General features: G+C 41.9%; 1 protein-coding gene across 1 annotated transcript in view; it reads right to left on the reverse strand.

Annotated features, from left to right (window-relative positions):
* MRPS9 (mitochondrial ribosomal protein S9) overlaps window positions 1-22,426 on the reverse strand; it is a 138,872-nt gene that overhangs the window by 88,160 nt on the left and 28,286 nt on the right. The window contains exons 2-4 of the mRNA XM_068265285.1: window positions 19,269-19,448; window positions 4,992-5,054; window positions 2,057-2,087 (exon numbers count right to left, since the gene is read on the reverse strand). Coding sequence (XP_068121386.1) covers window positions 2,057-2,087; window positions 4,992-5,054; window positions 19,269-19,448 — 274 coding nt within the window. The remainder of the gene's footprint in view (window positions 1-2,056; window positions 2,088-4,991; window positions 5,055-19,268; window positions 19,449-22,426) is intronic.

Raw genomic sequence — 22,426 nt, forward strand, 5'->3', positions numbered from 1 at the left:
CAAGCTGAAGCGATCTTGGGTGCTGCAGTAGGACAATGGCCCAAAACACACCAGCAAATCCACCTCTGAATGGCTGAAGAAAAACAAAATGAAGACTTTGGAGTGGCCTAGTCAAAGTCCTGACCTGAATCCTATTGAGATGTTGTGGCATGACCTTAAAAAGGCGTTTCATGCTAGAAAACCCTCAAATAAAGCTAATTTACAACAATTCTGCAAAGATGAGTGGGCCAAAATTCCTCCAGAGCGCTGTAAAAGACTCGTTGCAAGTTATCGCAAACGCTTGATTGCAGTTATTGCTGCTAAGGGTGGCCCAACTAGTTATTAGGTTCAGGGGGCAATTTCTTTTTCACACAGGGCTATGTAGGTTTTGAGCTTTTTTTGTCACTAAATAATAAAAACCATCATTTAAAACTGCATTTTGTGTTCAATTATGTTATCTTTGACTAATAGTTAACAGTTTTTGATGAGCAGAAACATTTAAGTGTGACAAACATGCAAAAGAATAAGAAATCAGGAAGGGGGCAAATAGTTTTTCACACCACTGTAGATAGATAGAAGTTTAGCAAAGCCTTCGAGGCTTAGTTCACACTGCAAACTGCAATTGCTAAGCACTCAGCGACTGCAATTTTGCAATGGGATTTTTAAGCTTATATTCAGCAGGGGCATGTTTGCCCCTGCTAAAACGCTGCTATCCCGCGGCATAACGAGGGGTCTTTACCCCCCAAATCCCCCCTGCAAAATCCATGACCAACTTGGTCTTGGATTTTGTTGCCCTGTGCGCTTCCGTGTGAGGCAGGGCTATGAGCTGCAGCCCTGCCTCATACGCGTCTGTCAGCGCATATCTCCGCCTCTCCCCCACCCCTCTCAGCGAAGGAAGATTGATAGGGGCGGGGGAGAGGCGGAGATCCGCCGCTGATAGACGCGTGTGAGGCAGGGCTGCGGCTCATAGCCCTGCCTCACACGGAAGCGCTCCCCGGAGGTAGCAGGGGAGATTTGGGGAGTAAAGACCCCTCGTTATGCCGCGGGATAGCGGCGTTTTAGCAGGGGCAAACATGCCCCTGCTGAATATAAGCTTAAAAGCCATTTTTAATCTGGCTTCAGACTCTCTTTAAAGAGAATCTGTAACGTCAAAACGTTCCCTGGGGGGTACTCACCTCGGGTGGGGGAAGCCTCAGGATCCTAATGAGGCTTCCCACGCCGTCCTCCATCCCTCAGGGGTCTCGCTGCAGCCCTCCGAACAAGATGACGTCAATATTTATCTTCCCGGCTCCTGCGCAGGCGCTCTGACGGCTGTCGGCTCCGAAGTAGGTGGAAATACCCGATCGCCGTCGGGTCTGCTCTACTGCGCAGGCGCAACTTTCTGAGATCGGGTATTTCCGTCTACTTCGGAGCCGAAAGCAGCCACAGCGCCCCCGCTGGAGCCAGCAAAGGTAAATATTGAATTGACAGTCGGGTCTGTCGCCAGCTGTTCGGAGGGCTGCAGTGAGACCCCCGTGGGACAGAGGACGGCGTGGGAAGCCTCATTAGGATCACGAGGCTTCCCCCACCCGAGGTGAGTACCCCCCAGGGGATGTTTTTGATGTTACAGAGTCTCTTTAAAAGGCATGTGTATTTGCACGTTATTTTTTTTTTTTTAATCAATCATCTTTTTATTGAAAGCAAAACAGATATCATACATAATAAAACAATGTTTAACAGTATAGAAAATAGAGGCACCCTTGAGGGAGCGAACTGGATGAAGTCCTTCGCTGTGAAAGATTTATACATTACTTTAAGAAAAATCACTCTGAATAATGGTACATGCAGCAAGATTTTATTTTCTAAAAATTGTTACACTGCTGTGAGAACACCCTCATATGGCGACACTGCACTAGCGCTTTGCCGATTTCTGGCTGTACAATTGCCACCTGTGTGAACCAGCCCTGGAACTTTCTTAAAATTGGTTAATACAGTTCTTATTCTGTTGGCTATTAATTTTTGATTAGCAAGCAATTTTCTAACATACACATTTGCTGGCTAGACTGTTACACAACCAAAGACATGTCCTATCACTTACCTAGTTGTTTTGGAAAAAGTTCATCAGGATGCTGTAGTAGGAAAAGAAAAAATGCATAAGTAACAGATGAAAAAATGATATCTATATTACATGGGGCATTTTGCACACGTTGACAGGTTTGCAAAGGGGGAATCATCTGAAAGAAACCTCTAGTATTGGACCATTAGTAAGAGAGGAATGGGCAGCTGCATCACCACCAGAAGCCTTCATTTACCGCAAGAAAAGTTCATAATTTTGTTGCTAGCAAACCTTTACTGGCAAGTGCAATTTCCTTCAGGCAATTCCCTGCTGGCAATCCTGTGTCCCCTTAGCAAATGGCAGAGTGAGGGTGTGGCCACAGCTTGGGTGATCCAGGGATGTAGTAATATGGGTAATGATGTAGGGATTCCTATAATTCCATCACCTCTAGAAGCAAACAATGGAAGCCCTATCATGACATCAATGCCGGAATCTTACATCCCATTGGATTCAGCCTCTAGTGTTTGTAGCTCATGATGTGCTTCCTGTGTAAGCTACAGACACTAGAGGCTGAATCCGATGTGAAGGAAGACACAGAGACCCAGTGCAGTGTATCCAGGCCTCAATCATGTTAGATGCAATTTAACTGCCTCTGGGGCCACTAGACCATCAGGGAAGCGATATGGCAAAAGTAACGACTGGGTTTCTACCATAGGTTTACAGTTGAGTCAAACAGATTTTCTGTTTGAAGCAAAAATTAAGTAACTGTTTATGCTCAGATCAGTTTATATTTAAAGAGAACCTGTACGGAGTAAAAATATTTAAAATAAACACATGAGGTAACTTCAAATGAACATTACATAGTTACCTTGCCATCAGTTCCTCGCAGAAGCTCACCATTTTCTTCTGACAATAATCCCTTCCAGTTCTGACAACATTTTGTCAGATCTGAAATATATCAGTTGCTGTCAGTAAAATATCAGTTGCTGTCAGTTATAGCTGAGAGGAAAACTGATGTACCAGGTAATGTCCATGTTTCCCTATGGCTCAAGTGGGCGATGTTACAGTTTAACTGTGTGATGACCAGAAAGCTGTTATGGGTAATGGCCATTTTCAAAATGGAGGATGGAAAATTCCCTTGATCACAGTGAACAGGACGCGGGACAGGAGAAAGACACTGAGGAGTAGACTACATGGAAGGTAAGTATGACTTGTGTATGCTTATTTTGACTTTTAAAGTTCAGTTCAGGTTTTCTTTAAGTATGTACGGTACCAAATTTTCGCCCCGCTACCATCTTTTATGTCCAGAGATAGCACTTAAAATCAATGATTGGTGTAATGAATAACATTGTCTCATTACGATGGCACCTGTCAAGGGGTGGGGTATACTAGGCAGCAAGTGAGCACTAAGTTCTTGAAGGCAATATTTTGGAAAAAAATCTGAATTAAATTGAAAAGAAAAAATCCCTAAAGACTTCCGTCAGTAGAGAGAATCATTTGGATGCTCCAGAAGCTTCTCCAATCCTAGACCCCTCTGCTGCAGACCAGAACCGCCTTCTTCTACACAGCAATTTACTAAACTTCCCTCAGTGTATGAGTGCGGACGTACTGTACCGGAACCAGTAGGGTTCACATTTGAGCAGTAGCATAGACCCACTCATTCATGGAGAAAAAAGCCAAACAGCTCCGTAATACTGTGCAGGACATACATTGCACCTGCACAGTGCGGCAATGCTCATAAATAGAGGGAAGCATGGCCACAAGCACCATATTTAACATTACTGTCAAATATTTCCAAAGGGTCCCAGCACAGATACGGAGGGGTGTATGAAGATCGGGGAAGACTCTGGACTATCAAGAGGCTTCCCTCTACTGAGTTAAGCATCTTACTTTTTTTCTTGTTGCAGGTACCCTTTAAAAACCTGAGAGACTCTGATAAGAGCCCGTGTGATGACTCAATTGTTGGATCAAAGCAAAACAGAAGGCCTTATGGTATGTTGCTAGTATGCAGTGGTAAGTCCGCAGAAGGACAGGGTCAAATGTCATGCTGGCCATGAGAGAAAGGGATCAGGACACACACTGCATTTAAGCTTAGCTTGCTGTGTATGGAGCTGACTAGCAGCAGACCAGTCTGAGTTACCATTCTGACCTCTATCCACTCCTGAAAGTGCCAACAATGATCAAGTAAATGTCCCAACTGGACCTGAAAGAAGGGAACCTGGTATGTAGAATTACGTTTCTTTGGCCTACATACTTGTCATATCACTGTTCATCTGAGCGATGTATTAAAAACAAGTCTGATCCATGGAAGCCCCCATCTTACAACTCTCAGGATATAGATGACTTCTGAAAATGTAAACCCCCTCAAAACGAGTTAATGAACTATTCAAAGTAATGTGCTAGTTTTTTTTCCAATAAAGTAAAGGTCTGGTATTTTCCCATAAAGCCAGTTCAGACTATGTGGGTTTAGTGAATTCACTGTCACCATCCACGGAACGGAACCCCTGTTCACAGAACATTCGTTATATCAGACATGCCATAGATAGCATGTTATCTAGATGTCCGACTTCTGAATGAATTTGTGTTCTGACATTGCAATGGACATGTCATCACATGTCTGGACATGGGATTCATTAACATAGGATTCAGTGTCATGTCTGTTATGGAGTGTTTCATGAAAAGAACCATTTTAGCTTCAAGTGTGAACCGATTGTTGTTTAAAGAGATTTTCCTAACTTGACGACAACATAGTCAGTTCTTCAGCATATAATGCGGGTCATTTATAGAACACATTTTAGTGCAGATATTACGAAATTCAAAAAGCCATTATCTAGCTCACTGCTATGAACCTTTGGATAATTAATTAGCCCCAAACTGAGAGAAATAAACATGAATTTAATTGTCATATAAACATAAATAAGGTGCTTAGTATTTTAAAAAAAAAAAGTGTACAAAAAAAACAAAACACCAGTCATACCTTCATTAGTGGCCGGGCTCTCTTCTCAAATAATCCAGAAGGAAAAAGGTAAGCAATAGCTTTCTGAAATGAGAACATAAATGTTCAAAAAAATATTCAGGGTGAACAAAATGCACTGCAATGCTCCACATGCAATAAGACAAAAATTCCCAAGCCTTACGTGGAGATTCATGGTCACCATTCCACGTTTTATATTCACCATGCAAAGAATAATAAAAAAACTCCCCTTTAAATAAGCAACGATATTTCTGCCCACTGCAGACGGGCAGCTGCTCCTGCACACCGGTTGGGCATTTGGTAGAGCTCATCCGGGCAGTGGAGGGGAGACCATCACAAGGAGTCACACTCAGACACAATTGGTAGTTTCTTGCGGCTGAGCATTCTGAAGGAGATGGTACACAAGCAGGGTGATAGGAGGGAACATCACAGCAAGCCTGTCTCTTCCTATCTGAAATTATGACTAACCAAAATTAAAATTTTCCATTAAATCATTACGGGGACCAGGGGTGGGGCGGTGTACCTATGTGCTTAGCTTAGGTAGCTTCGTCACTGGTCAGGTATCCTTTAAGGAAGAGAAGTTAAGGAGAAGCCCTTTCAGAGTTCCATTTTTAAATACTAATTTTCTGCTTGACATTAATACATTTGAAATGACTTACCCAAAACAATCCTGCAAGCTAAATGCTTGTCCAAATTGTGTGTTGAACTACTGAAACTATAATTGCCATAACAACTAGCATTTTATAAAGCAAAATAAGGATGGAGACCTCCTTAGTTCTTACCATTCAGGTTTCCTTCAAGAGTACCACCAAGCAAATAAACACTTATGAAATGAATGTGTTGCAAATGCTACCAAATTCAATCCCTATAGTTTTCCGCTTTGGATTATTTGTTCCTTAGAATTGCCATCATGATATTGGCTAAGCGCCGAACAGCTCGAAGAACTTTTAGTAATTGGACGAGGTCCCGATACTTTGATATATAATATACTGATTTATGATAATGACTTTAAGAATAAAGAATATGGCATTGATGGATATGTGGCAAGCATAATTCAATCATACCCAAAAGGAAATTATGGATTAATTACACAGCAGTAAAAAGTTGACAATTACAAATTTGTGATTATCTACTTACCAAGTCTGGGTGCAGAAATACATCAATGTCTGCAATGCGTTTGTTTTTCCATGCCCTCATCATTAGGGGAACGTGCAGTAAATAACTTATGCTGTATCATGTCAAACCGAGGTGGAAGGGGGGGGGGGGTTGGGCAGAGCTAGTGCACACTGCAACATCAATGTTGAGCACACCAAATGAATGAAATACACATTTACATAGACAGATATATTTAGGTAAGCCACAATTCTAGGCAACAGATTTAAAGTACCCATTCTGGATTAAAAACAAAATTAAAAAAAATCTTTTGGCTCTTCTCCTCTACATACAACCCCCCCCAACCCCACACACACACACACTAAATCCCCCAAGCCCATCCCTCAACCCATATAATTAATTACATAACTGCTATATTGAAAAACATTCCACCCCAGCGACAGAAAGGTTTCCACCAGCAACCCTTGTAAGAGCCATAATTATTCTCCAATACCTACATCCCTCCCCCACATTCACAATGGGAGCAAGGCTAAGTGACAATCTGGCCACAACATTACCCCAATGCAAGTCACACCGCATCTACATATTCTACGCTGGGAAGTGGTAGGCAGGGCAGCAAAAAATGTTTATTTGCTGACAAAGGACACTTTTCCTGAGCAGATGCATGGAGCCACTGTGCAGACGTGGCCATGCTCATGCGGGCGCAGTATGGCTGTGCAAGTGCCTAACGAAAAGACCAGCCCCAATGCTTCTACCGACAAGACCTTGTCAGTAATATTCAGGGAGTCTGCACTTGACAACGGTGGACAGAAGAATAGCGTGGGAAGCCTCTATAGGATCCAGTGGCTTTCCTCTTCTTAGGTAAGTATCAAACTTTTAAGCTTTTGGATGCCTTGGGTACACTTTAATTATCTTACTAAGGGGCAACTGGCCAATTAATTGTTGCATCTGGGGAACCAAGCAGCTTAATTTAGGTACCACAGTGGATGAATGTTGCCACCCAAGCAAGTATGGCTGAAGCCGTGTGTGCAAGCACCCCATCCAGGCCAGTAGCAATTTACTGGGGTGATGTCTGCTACTGGGGACATGTATCCAATTACCTTATTGAGGATCATGCTGCCTAATTGCTATTTGGGGTTTTTAATGATGTCTAATTATGTTAAAATGGAGACATGCTGCAAAATTGTTTAATTAAAGACTTATCAGGAAAGAACTGGATCACATTCAGGTTCTAAATCATAGGAATCAGTTTGCTTAGAGTGGGATCAGACTAACCAGCAAGCTCATGGTGAACCAGAACTCATTGGAATGTGTAAGGGGCTACAATGGTCCTAAAAGCCCCCTTACTAAAATGCATCGAAAACAAAAAAAAGTTTGCTTTCTTAAAACAGAAGGAATTTGCGATAATTCAGGTTGGAGTGAGCTCCGAGATGTCTCCCAGTGCATCACTGCTGAATATATGCAAATTAACTGCTGGTTAGTCTGTACCTCTGGGTTTTTCAAGTCCTACTCCATAGAGCCAAATTAATCCATGACATGCACTGATGAGGATCAATCAATTACATTACATTACAAGCTGACACATCATTGCATTCCAGCGGATCTGGAGGTGTGTTTAGCTTCTAAGGACGACCATGGTTAATTTGCATATATTCAGCAGTGATGCACAGGGAGACATCTCGGAGCTCACTCCAACCTGAATAATACTAATACTTACAAATACTTTTTGTTTTAAGAAAGCAAACTTTTGTTTTCCTTAGAGTGGGATAAAACTCCATATTAAAGGGACTCCAAACAGTGCAGAAACTATGGAAAGATGCATATCATTTTAAAGCTCTTTTTCTCCTCTTTCCAATGATATATAAACCACCGCCCTACGCCTTTTAGTTTTCGCTATTTTCACGATTGAAATTGCCGCGGCCGCGATTTCAATCGCGAATATAGAGAAAACTAAAAGGCGTAGAATGACGATTTAGGTGTCGCCAGAAAGAGGAGAAAGAGAGCTTTAAAATGATACCCATCTTTCCATTGTTACATTGTATTACACAGGGCGACTTTTTCTGCTGAATGGAGCTGCTGACTTTGAGAAAAAGTCGCCCTGTGTAATACAATGCAACTATGAAAAGATGGGTATCATTTTAAAGCTCTCTTTCTCCTCTTTCTGGCGACACCTAAATCGTCGTTCTACGCCTTTTAGTTTTCTCTATATTCGCGATCAAAATCGCGGCCGCAGCAAATTCAATCACGAAAATAGCGAAAACTAAAAGGCGTAGGGCGGTGGTTTATATATCATTGGAAAGAGGAGAAAGAGAGCTTTAAAATGATATGCATCTTTCCATAGTTTCTGCACTGCTCGGAGTCCCTTTAACTATAGTAATAATAAAAAATAAATAAATCTAACATTAAATTGCTTATTTAGTTTAACTATCCAGCTGTTTTCAATGTTCACTGTCAAATTTGTAGAAATGAGATATGAAAAAAAAAAGGAAAATATTCCTGCTGGTTTCCATCTTTACTGTTACTCTGTGATGTCAAAAGTGACATCACTTCTGTCCTTTTCTTTTTAACCCAGCTCAGTGTTTATTTCCCCCCCCCCCAACCCCACTACCACAGCTTTCTGTCCCTCCAACTGTAAACATCACCTGAACAACAGGCTTACATCCCTGGTCATAGTGTCCTCCTTGTCAAAGGCCCTTATTCAATTCATTTTTTCTCCTGAGTTTTCTCCTAGATTATTTTTCATCTTCTGTTTAAATAACTTTTCAGCACTCTGCAATTAAGAATTACCAACAAGTTGGTGAAAAGGTACTACCAAAATATTTTTTTTTTGCTTGCTGGTGGCTTAAAAAAGAATTTTATTGAGAAGTTGTGAAAATATCACCTAGGAGAAAAAGTTAATTGCATATGGGCCATAGTGTCTTATCTTATCCGACACAGGAAGCTTTCTGCTATTTGCATGCTGAGATAAACTTGTTACTGTAGTGTTAGGCTTCTTGCACACCAAGACGTTGCATTAGGTGGCACGTTAAGGTCGCATAACGTGCACCTAACACAACGTATGGTGCTGCAAGAGCCGACGGTAGAGTGAGCCGCGTTAGGCGGCTCGAGTCCTATAATGTCTCCCAGAGTGGCGCTGATTGGCCAGCGGGACCACGTGATGCGGATAGAGACACTCCGCATCACGTGGTCCCGCCGGCCAATCAGCGCCCGCCAGTGCAGTGAATATTAAGTAGCCATGTGCGCGGCTACTGTAGCTGGCTCTCCCCGCCTCCTCTCCGCCCCCCACTGCGCATGTGCAAACAGTCTAACGCGGCTATAGCCGCTCCAACGCCGTAGCATGCTGCACTTTGCACAGAACGTGCAGCGTTACATGTAACGCAACGTGGGCTGTGTGAACAGCCCACTTGTGTTACATTGCTGTGCGTTGGGGGAGCGTTACAGGCGCACTAACGTGCGCCTGTAACGTCTTGGTGTGTAAGCAGCCTTAATCATGCACTTCTCCAAGCTTAATTTAAAACTTGTAGCTGGAGTAAAATTCAAAATGACCTTTAATAGCCCTACATGTCTCATCCTCAACATCTGATGCATTGTCTTTGTAATATTTTTAAATTAAATATATGGTTTAAATTGATTCATAGTTCATTTTGCTTTATTTACACACCCCAACTCTTTTGGAATCTGAGCGGTAGACAGCATTATGCTGTGAATTAACCTGAGATCCTTGGCCTTCTGAGGTAAACTTTAATGCTAGGAATACAGGGTACGTTTTGTACCGTGTAATCGAGCTGCTGGATCGATTCCGGTGCGTCCCCGCGGGTGCCTGGATCGATTCCCACTCGTCCCCGCGGGCGCTTCTTATCTTCTCCTCGTTTTCTTCTATTGTCCTGCTCGCGGTATCGAGCGGGGAATCGATCCGGCGGGTGATCGGGCACGTCGGATTTTATCAATCAAGCCATCAGCGGCTCGATTACACGGTACAAAACGTACCGTGTATTCCTAGCATAACAGTATTGAAAGTTGTGATTGGACACACCATGCAAGGTTGGGTGCTTGGTATTGTGGCATAGGCAAACCACTAAGCAAAGTCAGAAATCAAATATACCAGCACTCTCAAAAAGTTCAAAGATCACGCTCTATTTAATGAGCTGTCATATCCACAGAAAAACCGACAATTGTTTTGGGGGCCTCGCAGGGTCCCCCTTTCTCACACGCCTTGAGAAAGGGAGACCCTGCGAGGCCCCCGAAACAATTGACGGTTTTTCTGTGGATATGACAGCTCATTGAATAGAGCGTGATCTTTGAACTTTTTGAGAGTGCTGGTATATTTGATCTCTATTCCTAGCATAACACTTGCATATAACCTAAATATTGATCATGAAACAGAAAAACATAGTTCTGCCGCTTAATAATTACGGTACCCAGGAAATAATTCATACCATGCATATATGGTATTTAATCTGCATGAAATGTTAAATGCAAAACATTCACCGCAAGTATTATGCATATCATTTCTTTCCCCTTACATACTTTGATGTATTTTTAGCACTGAACCAAAAGGGGAAAAATGATAAAAAACGATATAAAAAAAAAAAAAAAAAGCCTGTGAGGTTAAAAAAATAAAGAGCATCTGTTAACTTGGCGTGTGCAATCTGTAAACACAATATTACTGAAAGGTACTGTGTAAAGGAGAGTTGATTTTATTCAGTGTGTAGCAATTCTTTTTATCCATTAGAATCTTCCTTAGGAGCCCTCAGTAAATGGACTCGGAAGCAGAGCTGGCTCACCAGAGGCATCTGTGCTGCATTAATCTATTACTTACCATGTCTTTTCTTAATCAAAGCTTAAACACTCTCCCCAGCCAGTCAGCAGATTAAATAAGGTTATACAACTGAATATTTTCCAGGAAAACACCTGTTTTGCATTGGTAAATATTTCTAGGAGTTATCCAGGCATCACAATAAAAAGATAAGACTAAAGTATGAAAGGATGTTATCCTGTCCCTGAAATGCTATAATAACATCCAAGCGGCAGCCATATGGAAGTGCTTCTCCAGAATGAGAGTCCCTCAGAGTTCATTGTTGATGACTTACAATTACTATCACAAAGATCTATTAATCTTTATGGTAAGTACAGTTATCAGTGCCCATTTGTATCAGTGCCCACTCCAGCACTACATCATGCTGAATGACAAGACAAACTACACAGAATAAGGCAGTGAGAGCTTCCATTGCAGGGAACTGTGCTATGAAGGCCCTTCTTGGTGCAGCTATTAGGTTTCTGTATGTTAACTGTTTATGTTTGTGTTTAAGTTAGAGTTTGTTCACCAGGTATTACAGTATCCAAACCTATGACAAGCACCATACACTATCTCATTAAAGCAGAGCTTTTTCCATGTAGATGACATCGTGGGGAGAAGCAGTCAGTGCATACCAGAAATTAGTTTTTCCACATGCATCCTGGTAGTTGTACAACAGTTAAGTATGGTTGTTATGTAAACCTGTTCGATGTAAAGTTAGTGTGTCACAGCAGTACCAGCACTATGATTTGGCTGCCTGGCCTCCTCCCACATGGACACCTCTTTTATCAAAGCTCATCCTTATGCTACATACACACTTGCAACTACGGTCGTTTGAAACAGCAGCTTAACGATCGTTCTGCCGACAATCGGGTAAAGAACTTTACCAAACGATCATTAAGTACAACAACAAACAAACGATATCGGCCGATGAGAAAATACAACAGGACGGATCGTATCAAACGACAATTGTTACAAAACTATAGTGTGTAAAGTTATCTGCCGAGAACGATCGTTACAAGGTCCAATGCGCCTGTGTTGGATTCTGCCCAGCTTCCGTACTTCCAGTGTATGACGACCCGTAAAGATTGTTACATTACAAATTTCAAATAAACTTTGTTTTCAAATTAACTATCATATATTTTTATCTATTGTAACTCCATTTTCGTGGGGTTTTCATTATTTTATATAAACATGTACGTAACATTTCCTTCTGATCGTTTTTTTCTGCGAGAACGATCGTTAAAATGTGTATGAAGAAACACTGCATCCCATCGTTGCATTCCAATCATTCCAATATTGTTTGTCTGGTACCCATCATTCCTTGCAAACGATCGTTATCGCAAGTGTGTACGTAGCATTAGTCTTCAAGAAAATTACTGTGGGAGCCCCTGATTATACAGGTGTTTTCTGTCCAGTAAACAAATGAAAACAAGAAACACTAATAATCACAGGCTTTGGTGGTAAAATTATGAATGGATGCAGAATTTCCCTTCAGCATATTGGGATGGCTGATCGTGTCCAACCAAAGAGACCAGTACCATCAGCAAGAATGTCCAGCAGCAGCCAACTTGGCAAGCACAAGCAACTGCATCACCAACCAGCCAAAAACCAAGGCTAATAGCAGCAAGCCAGCCAGGCCAGCAGTAAATCTGGACTTGTAAGGAAAAGAAAAAAACCACACAGGAGCCCAATCACACTGGATGCTGCTTGGGGGTGGATGGGTGGAAGAAATCACAGTTGGTGCTGCTTGAGGTAAATGGGTGGGAGAGATCACACTGGATGCTGCTTTGGGGGTGGATGGGTAGGAAAAAAAAATCACGCTGAGTGTTCCTGGGAGGTTGGGAGCTGTATGAGGATAGTCACTTTGGTTGTTAATGAAGAATGAATGGCTGGGTGGGAGAGTATACTGCGGGGAGGTGGAAGTGGTAACTGCGGCTTCTGCTAGGTGAAGGAAGGTGTCACTGCGGCTGCTCCTGGGAGGTGGAAGAGGTCACTGTGGCTACTGCGGCTTCTGCTGGGTGGTGGAAGAGGTTACTGCGGCTTCTGCTGGGTGGTGGAAGAGGTTACTGCGGCTTCTGCTGGGAGGTGGAAGAGGTCACTGCAGCTACTGCTACGTGAAGGAAGCGGTCACTGCGTCTACTGCTGGAAGAGGTCACTCCGGCTTCTGCTGGGTGGTGGAAGAGGTCACTGTGGCTACTGCAAGGAGGTGGAAGAGGTCACTACGGCTTCTGCTGGGTGGTGGAAGAGGTCACTACGGCTTCTGCTGGGTGGTGGAAGAGGTCACTACAGCTACTGCTGGAAGAGATCACTACGGCTTCTGCTGGGTGGTGGAAAAGGTCACTACGGCTTCTGCTGGGTGGGGGAAAAGGGCACTGCGGCTACTGCTGGGAAGTGGAAGAGGTCCAGCAACAACAAAAGCCTAGTCAGTGCACAGGAGAAGCTGACAGGTGGTGGATTCACCGCCTTCAGCCTCCCATGTGAAAGAGACCACAGAGCTTGACTGCGGCTTAAAGAGAAGCCTTAAACTGTATGGACAGATTTTTTTACCTCTGCTTCCTTACCACCTCAGTGAGGTCACTAGAGCAAATTTGTTATGAATCAGAACAAAATACAGTTTTATGAGAGCCGAAATAGCAATTTACCGAGCCTGAGCAGAGCAAACACAACTGTGTTAAAATATCCTAAAAGGACACATGAAATGAGAGGTATATGGAGGCTGCCTTATTTATTTCATTTTATTCCTTATTCCTCCAGTTGTCCCACAGTCCTGCTTATATCTTTGGTTGCAATAGTGACTGAATCACACACCTGAAACAAGCATGCAGCTAATCCAGTCAGACTTCAGTCAGAAACATCTGATCTGCATGCTTGTTTAGGGTCTATGGCTAAGTATATTAGAGGCAGATGGTCAGCAGGACAGCCAGGCAATGTGCAGCCTCCATATTCTTCTCAGTTCAGGTGTGCTTTTTTTTTTATACATGCCATAAAAAAATTAAAATATAGTACGGTTGTTCTAGGTCTCAGACAAGGATCTAGTGTGTAAACAGCTATCCCACAATGTCGTTCAATAACTGGCACAGATCGCTAAACAAGCACATTGTTTACGTTATTAAAGGGGCACTATTGTGAAATTAAGGCTACTGGGATAACCTTAGTAGTATGTTGCTAGTAGGATGAACAAAACATATTAGTGAGTGTTTAGTTTACAAAAGTTGGCTGGAAAGGATATTTGACAGCACATATACAGATCCTGTCCATCACTAAAACAGGCAAGGGATGTGCTCTGTTCAGCTGATATCTCTCCACTCTGTGATGTGATGACAAAGCCCATTCTCATAATGCAGTCTCAGTCTGAAGCAAGTACTGTTATGTATTATAGAAGATTTTAGGTAAATTAACAGAAAGGTACCTGTTTATTTACTCAATACCTTCCACACCACATAATAGTACGTGCTTTTGAGATTTTTTGCCTTTGCATTACGAGAGCCGGCTTTGTCCTCACAGCACAGAGAGGAGAGATATCGGCTGTTAGCACAGCCTAACTGAACAGAGAGCAAACACAGTTGAGAGACGAGGGGAGCAGGCATGTATGGTAAGCTGTTCTGATGCTCACCTCTCCCCCCGTCCTCCTTTCTCCACACTAGTTTAGCAGCAATTGCCCCATGGCCCCATTTTCTGGACGGCGGTTGGACTTCCCCCCCCGTTTCTCAACTGTGTTTGGGCTCTGGTATGCTTTAAACAAAAACACTACCTAATATGCGTTGCTCTTCCTATTAGCAACATGCTACTAAGGTGTATGGTCATCAAGAAGAGAAGACACTGAAATAGTAATGCAAGGCTATTAAGGTGTGTAAAAAAAAGGCAATGATTAGCTCAAGCAGAGAAAAGTTTAATTCAGGTTTGCTTTACCAGCTTCTAAAGGTGTATGCAGACGCACAATTACTGTCGCTCACAGATTGGGAGACGAGGCATCAGGCAATTGTTTGAGAAGCGTTTCATACAGACATGTTGCTAGCCCTTAGGCCAGTGACTTATTCTGTTGCCATGGAGTGGGTGGGGGGGGGGGGGGGGAAGAGGAGAGGGACCATGTGCAGCGCACAGTGGAGTAGCACAGAGTGGGATGTATAAGCAGAGAGAATGGACTCAGAATGCACTCAAAACAAAATGATTGAGCAGGATAGAGCTCTTGACGATACACAGGAAAAGGAAGTGGCGGTGGTGTGGAGAGAGAGATCAGGGGCAGTCTACTACTTTGATGGTGAGTCAACCACATTCTGACTGGAGAATATGAAAGAAATTCTTCACATAGGGAACAAGACAGCAATAAAAACCTACATTTATAACATCCTTTCCTAGAGTAGAGTTTGAAATTCACAAGAGTTTTAGGATTAAAACAAATCCTAATAAACATAACTAAATTGTATCCACAGAGGGGCAGAATTACAACCAAGAAAACAATAAGAACCCACTATTCCCTAACTATTTGACATTCCTGGACGTGAAACTCACGTCCAGGAAGCCATGTGCGCTCCTGCGCGTCCACGCGGCCGTGCACGCGCGCTCCCGGCCGGCGGTTTGTTAGCCAGTGAATCAGTGAATCGGGCAACGGTGCCCGATCACTGATTCCTCTCCCCCGCAGAAAAAGCGACAGCTTCTCTCGGAAGCTACGCTTTTTCTGCTTCCTATGTCGCTCTAAGCGTACGTGGTACGCTTAGAGTGACGTCACTGTAAACAACTCATGGCTGCCATCTTGTGGCCAAAAAGTAAACTACATCTAAATGTTAAATAAAAATACACATATATTTACAAAAAAAAAATACAATTTCAATCCCACCCTCCCAAAAATACCCACATAAAATGTTTAATTAAAAAAAACAAAAAAAACATTGCAATAAAAAAAAAAAACACAAATATTTACCTAAGGGTCTAAACTTTTTAAATATCTATGTAAAGATGAAATATTTCTTTTTTTTTTTTATTATAAGCTTGTAAATAGTGATGAATGCAAAACGCAAAAAAATGCACTTTTATTTCCAAATAAAATATTGTCGCCATACATTGTGATAGGGACATAATTTAAATGGTGTAATAACCGGGACAAATGGGCATATACAATACGTGGGTTTTAATTATGGAGGCATGTATTATTTTAAAACTATAATTGCCGAAAAGTGAGAAATAATGATTTGTTTCCGTTTTTTTCTTATTCTTCCTTTTAAAATGCATTTACAGTAAAGTGGCTCTTAGTAAAATGTACCCCCCAAAGAAAGCCTAATTGGTGGCGGAAAAAACAAGATATAGATCAGTTCATTGTGATAAGTAGTAATAAAGTTATAGGCTAATGAATGGGAGGTGAACATTGTTCGGATGCATGAAGCGAAAAACGACTGAATGCGAACTGGCTAATGCACTTACTGCACAGTCATTTAAACTGCAGAAAATAGCTGCTAATTACTTATTGGTACCTGCACAGGTTTATTTTATTGCACTCTTTTAAGCTACACCAGCTAAGGGAAATGATACATTAGTGACAATAAAAATGTAACGAAAATCACAAAACATTACCAGGTGTAGGATTAAGAAATTTGTACCAAACGGACTGAAGCTGTGGACTGTATTTGCTGGTACCTCTAGTTTAGATTTGAAATCATGGCACAAATGACTTACTTCACTGGAAGTGCAGCTCCTTCACTTCAAAGAGGCCAGTATACAGACATCTTCATTTATCAATCACCGGCGCAGCAGCAATGTATACATAATACTTGAATACATGGGCTTGGGAGGAATGGGTTGAACTAAGCTTTCATCTGAAAGAATGAAAGGATATCGTACGGTCTGGGAAAAGCACTAGGTCAAGACTGCTATCTCTATTAATTAGTTATCCCAGCTGGGCAGTGGGTAGGCAGCTGTTAACGTGATCAATGACTTACCTAAATGTCATCTCGACTGATTCGCTTATAAATTACCAGCAAGTGAGACTAATGTACAGGTGCTAATTTATTTAAACTGTTCTCTTCACTTCTACGTAGCATTAGAAACTGCATCTGGCACCTAATGTTAGCTGTCAGTTGTACTTAGTCATGCCTGTTCTAATGACTCTGTTCATTAGAAATGAGCACAAATTATGAAATATTGTGAAAAATGATACAGCAAATAGAATGGACACAGCAAATCAATTAGAGAAATTTCCTGCAGAATATTCTCCACTAGCAGGAGGACGACGTGCAGGTTTCTAAGCAAGAGCTGAGAGAACAATTAAAAAGCAATTGAAGGGAACTTGGCAGCATTATTTATCAATCTGCTCGCATTGCGGTGGTAGACGTCTGCACCAGCAGGTTAAAACGGGGATTAAAGTTTTTCCTGGTGTTTTCCGATTTCAATGCCAGTTCTCTGCAGATCTGTTACAAATACCAACAACCATGCATATATCCGTAGTGCCATAGAAACCAACCGTGTACACACAATGAGGTACAGCTACTGTATGTTATCCAAAAGATCTCAAACAGAATTGTGACTTATCAGCAAAAATCTGTTTCAGAGTTTGCTATAGGGTGAATTATTTACATGATCACTTCTCTTTGTATTTGAGGGCAAAGCTCAAGCAAGTCTCTGCTCTGCATATAGTCTTAAAGAGAACCTGAGGTGGGTTTCTGCAATCAATATCAATCAATATAGGACACAGGGACACATTCTGCATACTATCACCAGCCTCTGTGTCCTTATAGCGTGCCCCCAGCCGCCCTCCGTGCTCTGCTTTTCTCCCTTATAATAACCACCACGCTAGTGACACACAGATTCGTCGCTAGCTGGCTGTTTACATTGATGCTGCCACTCACCGCCGCTCCCTCACCTCCCCGCCTGCGTCCCTTCCCTCCCCGCCTCCGTAAGCCGATTGGAGGAAGTCTTCTCTAAGATGACATTTTCTAACCTAACTAATAAAATACCTTTAAAGCACCCACCACGGAAGAAATTATTTTAAAAAAGTTTGATATTACTTTTTTACCTAATTTTTTAGTACATTTTCAATTGCTAAGAGTTGAAAAGTTATTTTTTAGAGAGTATGAAAATTATCTCCAGGAAAAAAAAAACACTCAACAGAAAAACTGAGTTCCATTAGGGCCATTGGGCATTATTCAATTCACTTTTTCTCCGAGACTATTTTTTCATCTTATGTAATGTTTAATCTGGGTTAAAATAAATTTTCAGCACTCTGCGTTTGAAAAAGTATCAAAAAGTAGGTGACAAAGTACTATAAAAGGTATTTTCTTGCTTGTTGGTGGCTAAAAAGAAATGTTATTGATAAGATGTGAAAATATCACCCAGGAAAAAATGTAGGAGAAAAATAAGGGCCATTATATTAACCTCCCTGGCGTTATGATTATGTCTGGATTTAGGGTCTAAAAGCAGTGCAATTTTTTCACAAGCTTTTAGACCCTAAAAAGAAGTAAAGAAAACTCATACGACAGAGATCTGCAGCAGCTCCTGCATATAGCTCACTCAGGCACGGGATTACGGCTCTGAGCTGCGGATTTCTCTCCCAAGCCTGACTCGGGATTACCGCTAAGGAGGTTAACCTTCCTTGCAGTAATCCTGAGATACGCACGGGCTAGCCACCGGGAGCTCTATGCATAGTATAGCACGCAGCAGGCGTTTTTACTCACCTTCCGGGGGATCCAGACATCAGTAGCCGTTCTCCTTCCTGTCCTCCGAGGCTCTTAATCACTCTGATCGCCGTCATGGATCTCACCACAGCTACAGCACCTCCTGGAGGACGGAGGTAAAATTGCAGCGCTGGAGCCCAGGGAGGTGAGTGAGAGCAGGGGCTGCTGCAGGCATTCTGGCAGCATGATTTTGTTTCCTGATTTTAGGGTGTGAAACGTTTTAAAAAGACCCTAAAATCCGGAAATAATCATACTGCCAGGGGGGTTAAGTGTCCATCCAGTGAGTGATGTGCAAAAGGGGAGCTATACATCCTTTAACTTCCCTGAAGTAAGCGCATCCTGTTCTGGAGAGTATATGGTTTATCTGACAGACTAGCTGTGCAGTTGTTTTATATGTATTTTCTTAGGGTGATCTACGTGTGTGGAATATACAGAAAGCTGTATGCTGGATTATTTTGGACCTACAATTTTTAACTATCTCCATCGGTACTAGTGGGGCCAAGCTTACAGTACATGCCTTGATGTGGCTCTTCCAATAAGAGAGAAAGACAGCAGAACACCCTTGCACTGTACAGAAAAGTGTACCCAGTGTTATCCAGACAGTTTGATTAAAATTCATAGGGAACTGGGACAGTTACACCAGATTAAAGAGTTTTCAATGTGATGCTCTGCACTAAATTAATTCTCTAACACAGCAGCTATACTCACATCAATATCCTCTTGGGTAAATGTCTCTGGATCCTCTCCCATCATGTTGGCTAAATGTCTCTTTCCAATGCTGAACTCTTCAATCTGTTTTTTAATAAAAGCCTCTGTGTACTTTGCAGGTCCTGGGGCTGCATTATTTTTAATCTGTGCTGTGGTGCTGGTATGTATTATCCGAGAAGCCTAAGCCAAAATAGGGGGAACAAAAGGGATGGAAAAAAATACGAGTTATCAGTTTGTGGAAAAACAGATATAAAGAATTCACTGAATATACTGCAATAAACGTCTATACAAGTGATGCAATGATCTGCACTAGTTAAACTATATTAGTGATCATGTATAAGAACTTACTAAACAAAGCATAGTTTATTATTTGTAAAGAAAAATAGATAATCACTGTATGTATTAAATAATAATTCGAACATTTGTATAGTGCTTTTCTCCTGTCGGACTCAAAGCGCTCAAGAGCTGCAGCCACTGGGGTGCGCTCAAGAGGCCACCCTGCAGTGTTAGGGAGTTTTGCCTCAGGACTCCTTACTGGATAGTTACTGACCCTAGCCAGGATTCGAACCCTGGTCTCCCATGTCAAAGGCGGAGTCCTTAACCAATACACTATCCAGCCACGAATACAATATATGTTGTCTCATCGGAAACAGGAATTTACAGGAGGCTTATCAGGTATAGGAACTGCCAATCAATAAACAGGATTGATTGGATTCATCACTTGAAGAAGAAAGAAAGCAACCAGAATAGGTCTAATTTAACATTGCATCCCACACCTTTTTTACCCTGTACAGATAGAAACGAGTGCTTTTACTGGCTCTGAAAATTAGTGCATGCAGCACTGATGTTACACACAGGGATGCTTTTATGGTTTAGTAAGGAGGCTTTTTGGTCTCGTACACACTCCTATGAGTTCTGGTTCACCATGAGCTTGCTGGGCAATCTGTAACTTTTATGGTTAAGGTAATAATTGGTAACCATGAAACACAGGTATTTAACAACAACATACAAATGATTGCTTGGAATTGAAAAACAAACACCCACCACATGTGGCTAAACTTTGACGTTCACTGCACATAAATTCTGCAAGGATCTATGATTGCTTCAAGTCACTTCACATTTATTCCATCACTGATTACTATGGCAGCTTTATATACACCTTTTCTTTTGTGTGATCCTAAAAGTGTTGTCATTTCATGTTACATGAGCATGTCATCAAATCCTTAATAATGAACTCAATTATAGAAGCTCAAGATAGAGTGTGAAAATTTTGTAGCAGGAAAGCATTGAGTAAAATGTAATGTTGGACAGCCCACTAAAGACATACAGTCGATGTTTGAATTTCATTCCAAGGGCAGACAGCTGAAAAAGATACGTTTCTCCTATTTATTGCAGCTCCCAAAAATCTGCCTTGACCAGCGCCCTCACATGAATCACAGGAAAGCATGTTAGCCTAAACCTTCCAGCATGTGCATTAAAAGCTTTATTCAGGCCCGCTTCACACTGGAAGAAAAAAACGGTCCGTTCTGCACGATCCGCTGAAAGGAGCACACGGATTAGCTGCTGCAGCAATTTTTCCGGACCGTTGGGCCCAGCAGAATGAAAACGGATGCTGAAGCACTGCATTGGGAGCAATGAGAAAACAGATTGTTTCTTCAGACTACTGAAGAAACGGACCGTTCTAGCCTGCAAAATCCACTTTGGTGATGGGGTTTGGGGGGGTTGTGGGGAAACGGAAGCAACTAAGTGGCAACGGAGTGAAAACAGATCCGATCAACCGGTAATCGTATCCGTATTCACAAATCAGTTTGCCACTTAATTGCCAGTGTGAATCAGGCATTACTGTCAGTGCAACCATCCCATGATACCAAACTATTTTATTTTTTCTATTTTAACCAATAATTCCTATTGCTCTCCTCCTGCCTTTCTTCTCCTGCCAACTCTGGGACTAAAGCCTTGTACACACGCAAGATGGATCTCAGCTGAAACACTCTTCCCTGATGCCTATGCCTGAATCACACTCCTACAACAGGCATACAGCTAATCCAGTCAGACTTCAGTCAGAAACATCTGATCAGCATGCTTGTTCAGGGTCTATGGCTAAAAGTGTTAGAAGCAGAGGATTAGCAGGGCTGGCAGGCAACTGGTATTGTTCAAAAGGAAAAAGATATGGCACCCTTCATACCAATCTAAGTTCAGTTGTCCTTTAAGAAAAATCAATTCTTGCATGCCAGGCTTAAAAGTAATAATTTATAATCCTGCATAAATTCTCACTAATAATGTATTTTTACAGATGGTGTGCAATAATAAAATGTTATTGCTTTTGTTTCACATGACAGGGACCTTAGCTTTAAAACACCCTAAAGGTGCGTACAAACGCACTACATCCGGCAACGACGGGTCCGTCAGAACCTCCCGCTGGGCGGACGTTCAGCCGACAGTAGTGCGTGTGTACACGCTGTCAGCGAACTGATAAGGCTGAGCGGATCGGCAGTCTTGTGACACAGGGGAGAAATCAGATTACAATTTGTGATTAGACAGATGAGGGGGGATTAGATAGGCTAAACTCTCTAAATATATACAGGGTGCATTTATCTATGTATTGCTTCAGTCCTGTGCAAGAGTTCAGGTCCACTTTAACCACATTCATAACTGCAGCTAAATGTGTCATAGCACAATTATGGAGATCCTAAGGAGTCCCCACTACAGATTCTCTTTCCAAGAAAACCTAATGCTAGGTACCCACAATTTTCTGTTAGATTTAACTGCCTAATAGATTTTTTTCCAACACGTTGGAAGATTGTATGCTGTGTGCAGAATTCTGCTTGTTCTCTGCTTAAAATATTTTATTTAAAATGCTCAACCTCTAGTTGCCTATAGTTATTATATTTTGTACCACTTGTAGCTAAAAAAAACCTTTTTTCCTCTTATTCTACTTGTTCTTTTTCAGTCATGTACGTTACTAACTTTGATGACTTATCTCTTGGATTGAGAAAACAGTTTTTTTTTTCCTTTATTTTCAAAAGCACTTCCAGAATGACAGGTGTTCTGTCCAACTGCCACAACAGTGTGCAAATGAGTAGGGAGACTTGCCAGCATCTTTGTATAAATCCTTTACAGTGGTGCTTTTTGAAAAGAAAAGTAAATCAAGAGAACGC

Source organism: Hyperolius riggenbachi, chromosome 2 (assembly GCF_040937935.1).
Source record: "Hyperolius riggenbachi isolate aHypRig1 chromosome 2, aHypRig1.pri, whole genome shotgun sequence".
NCBI classification, from domain to species: domain Eukaryota; kingdom Metazoa; phylum Chordata; class Amphibia; order Anura; family Hyperoliidae; genus Hyperolius; species Hyperolius riggenbachi.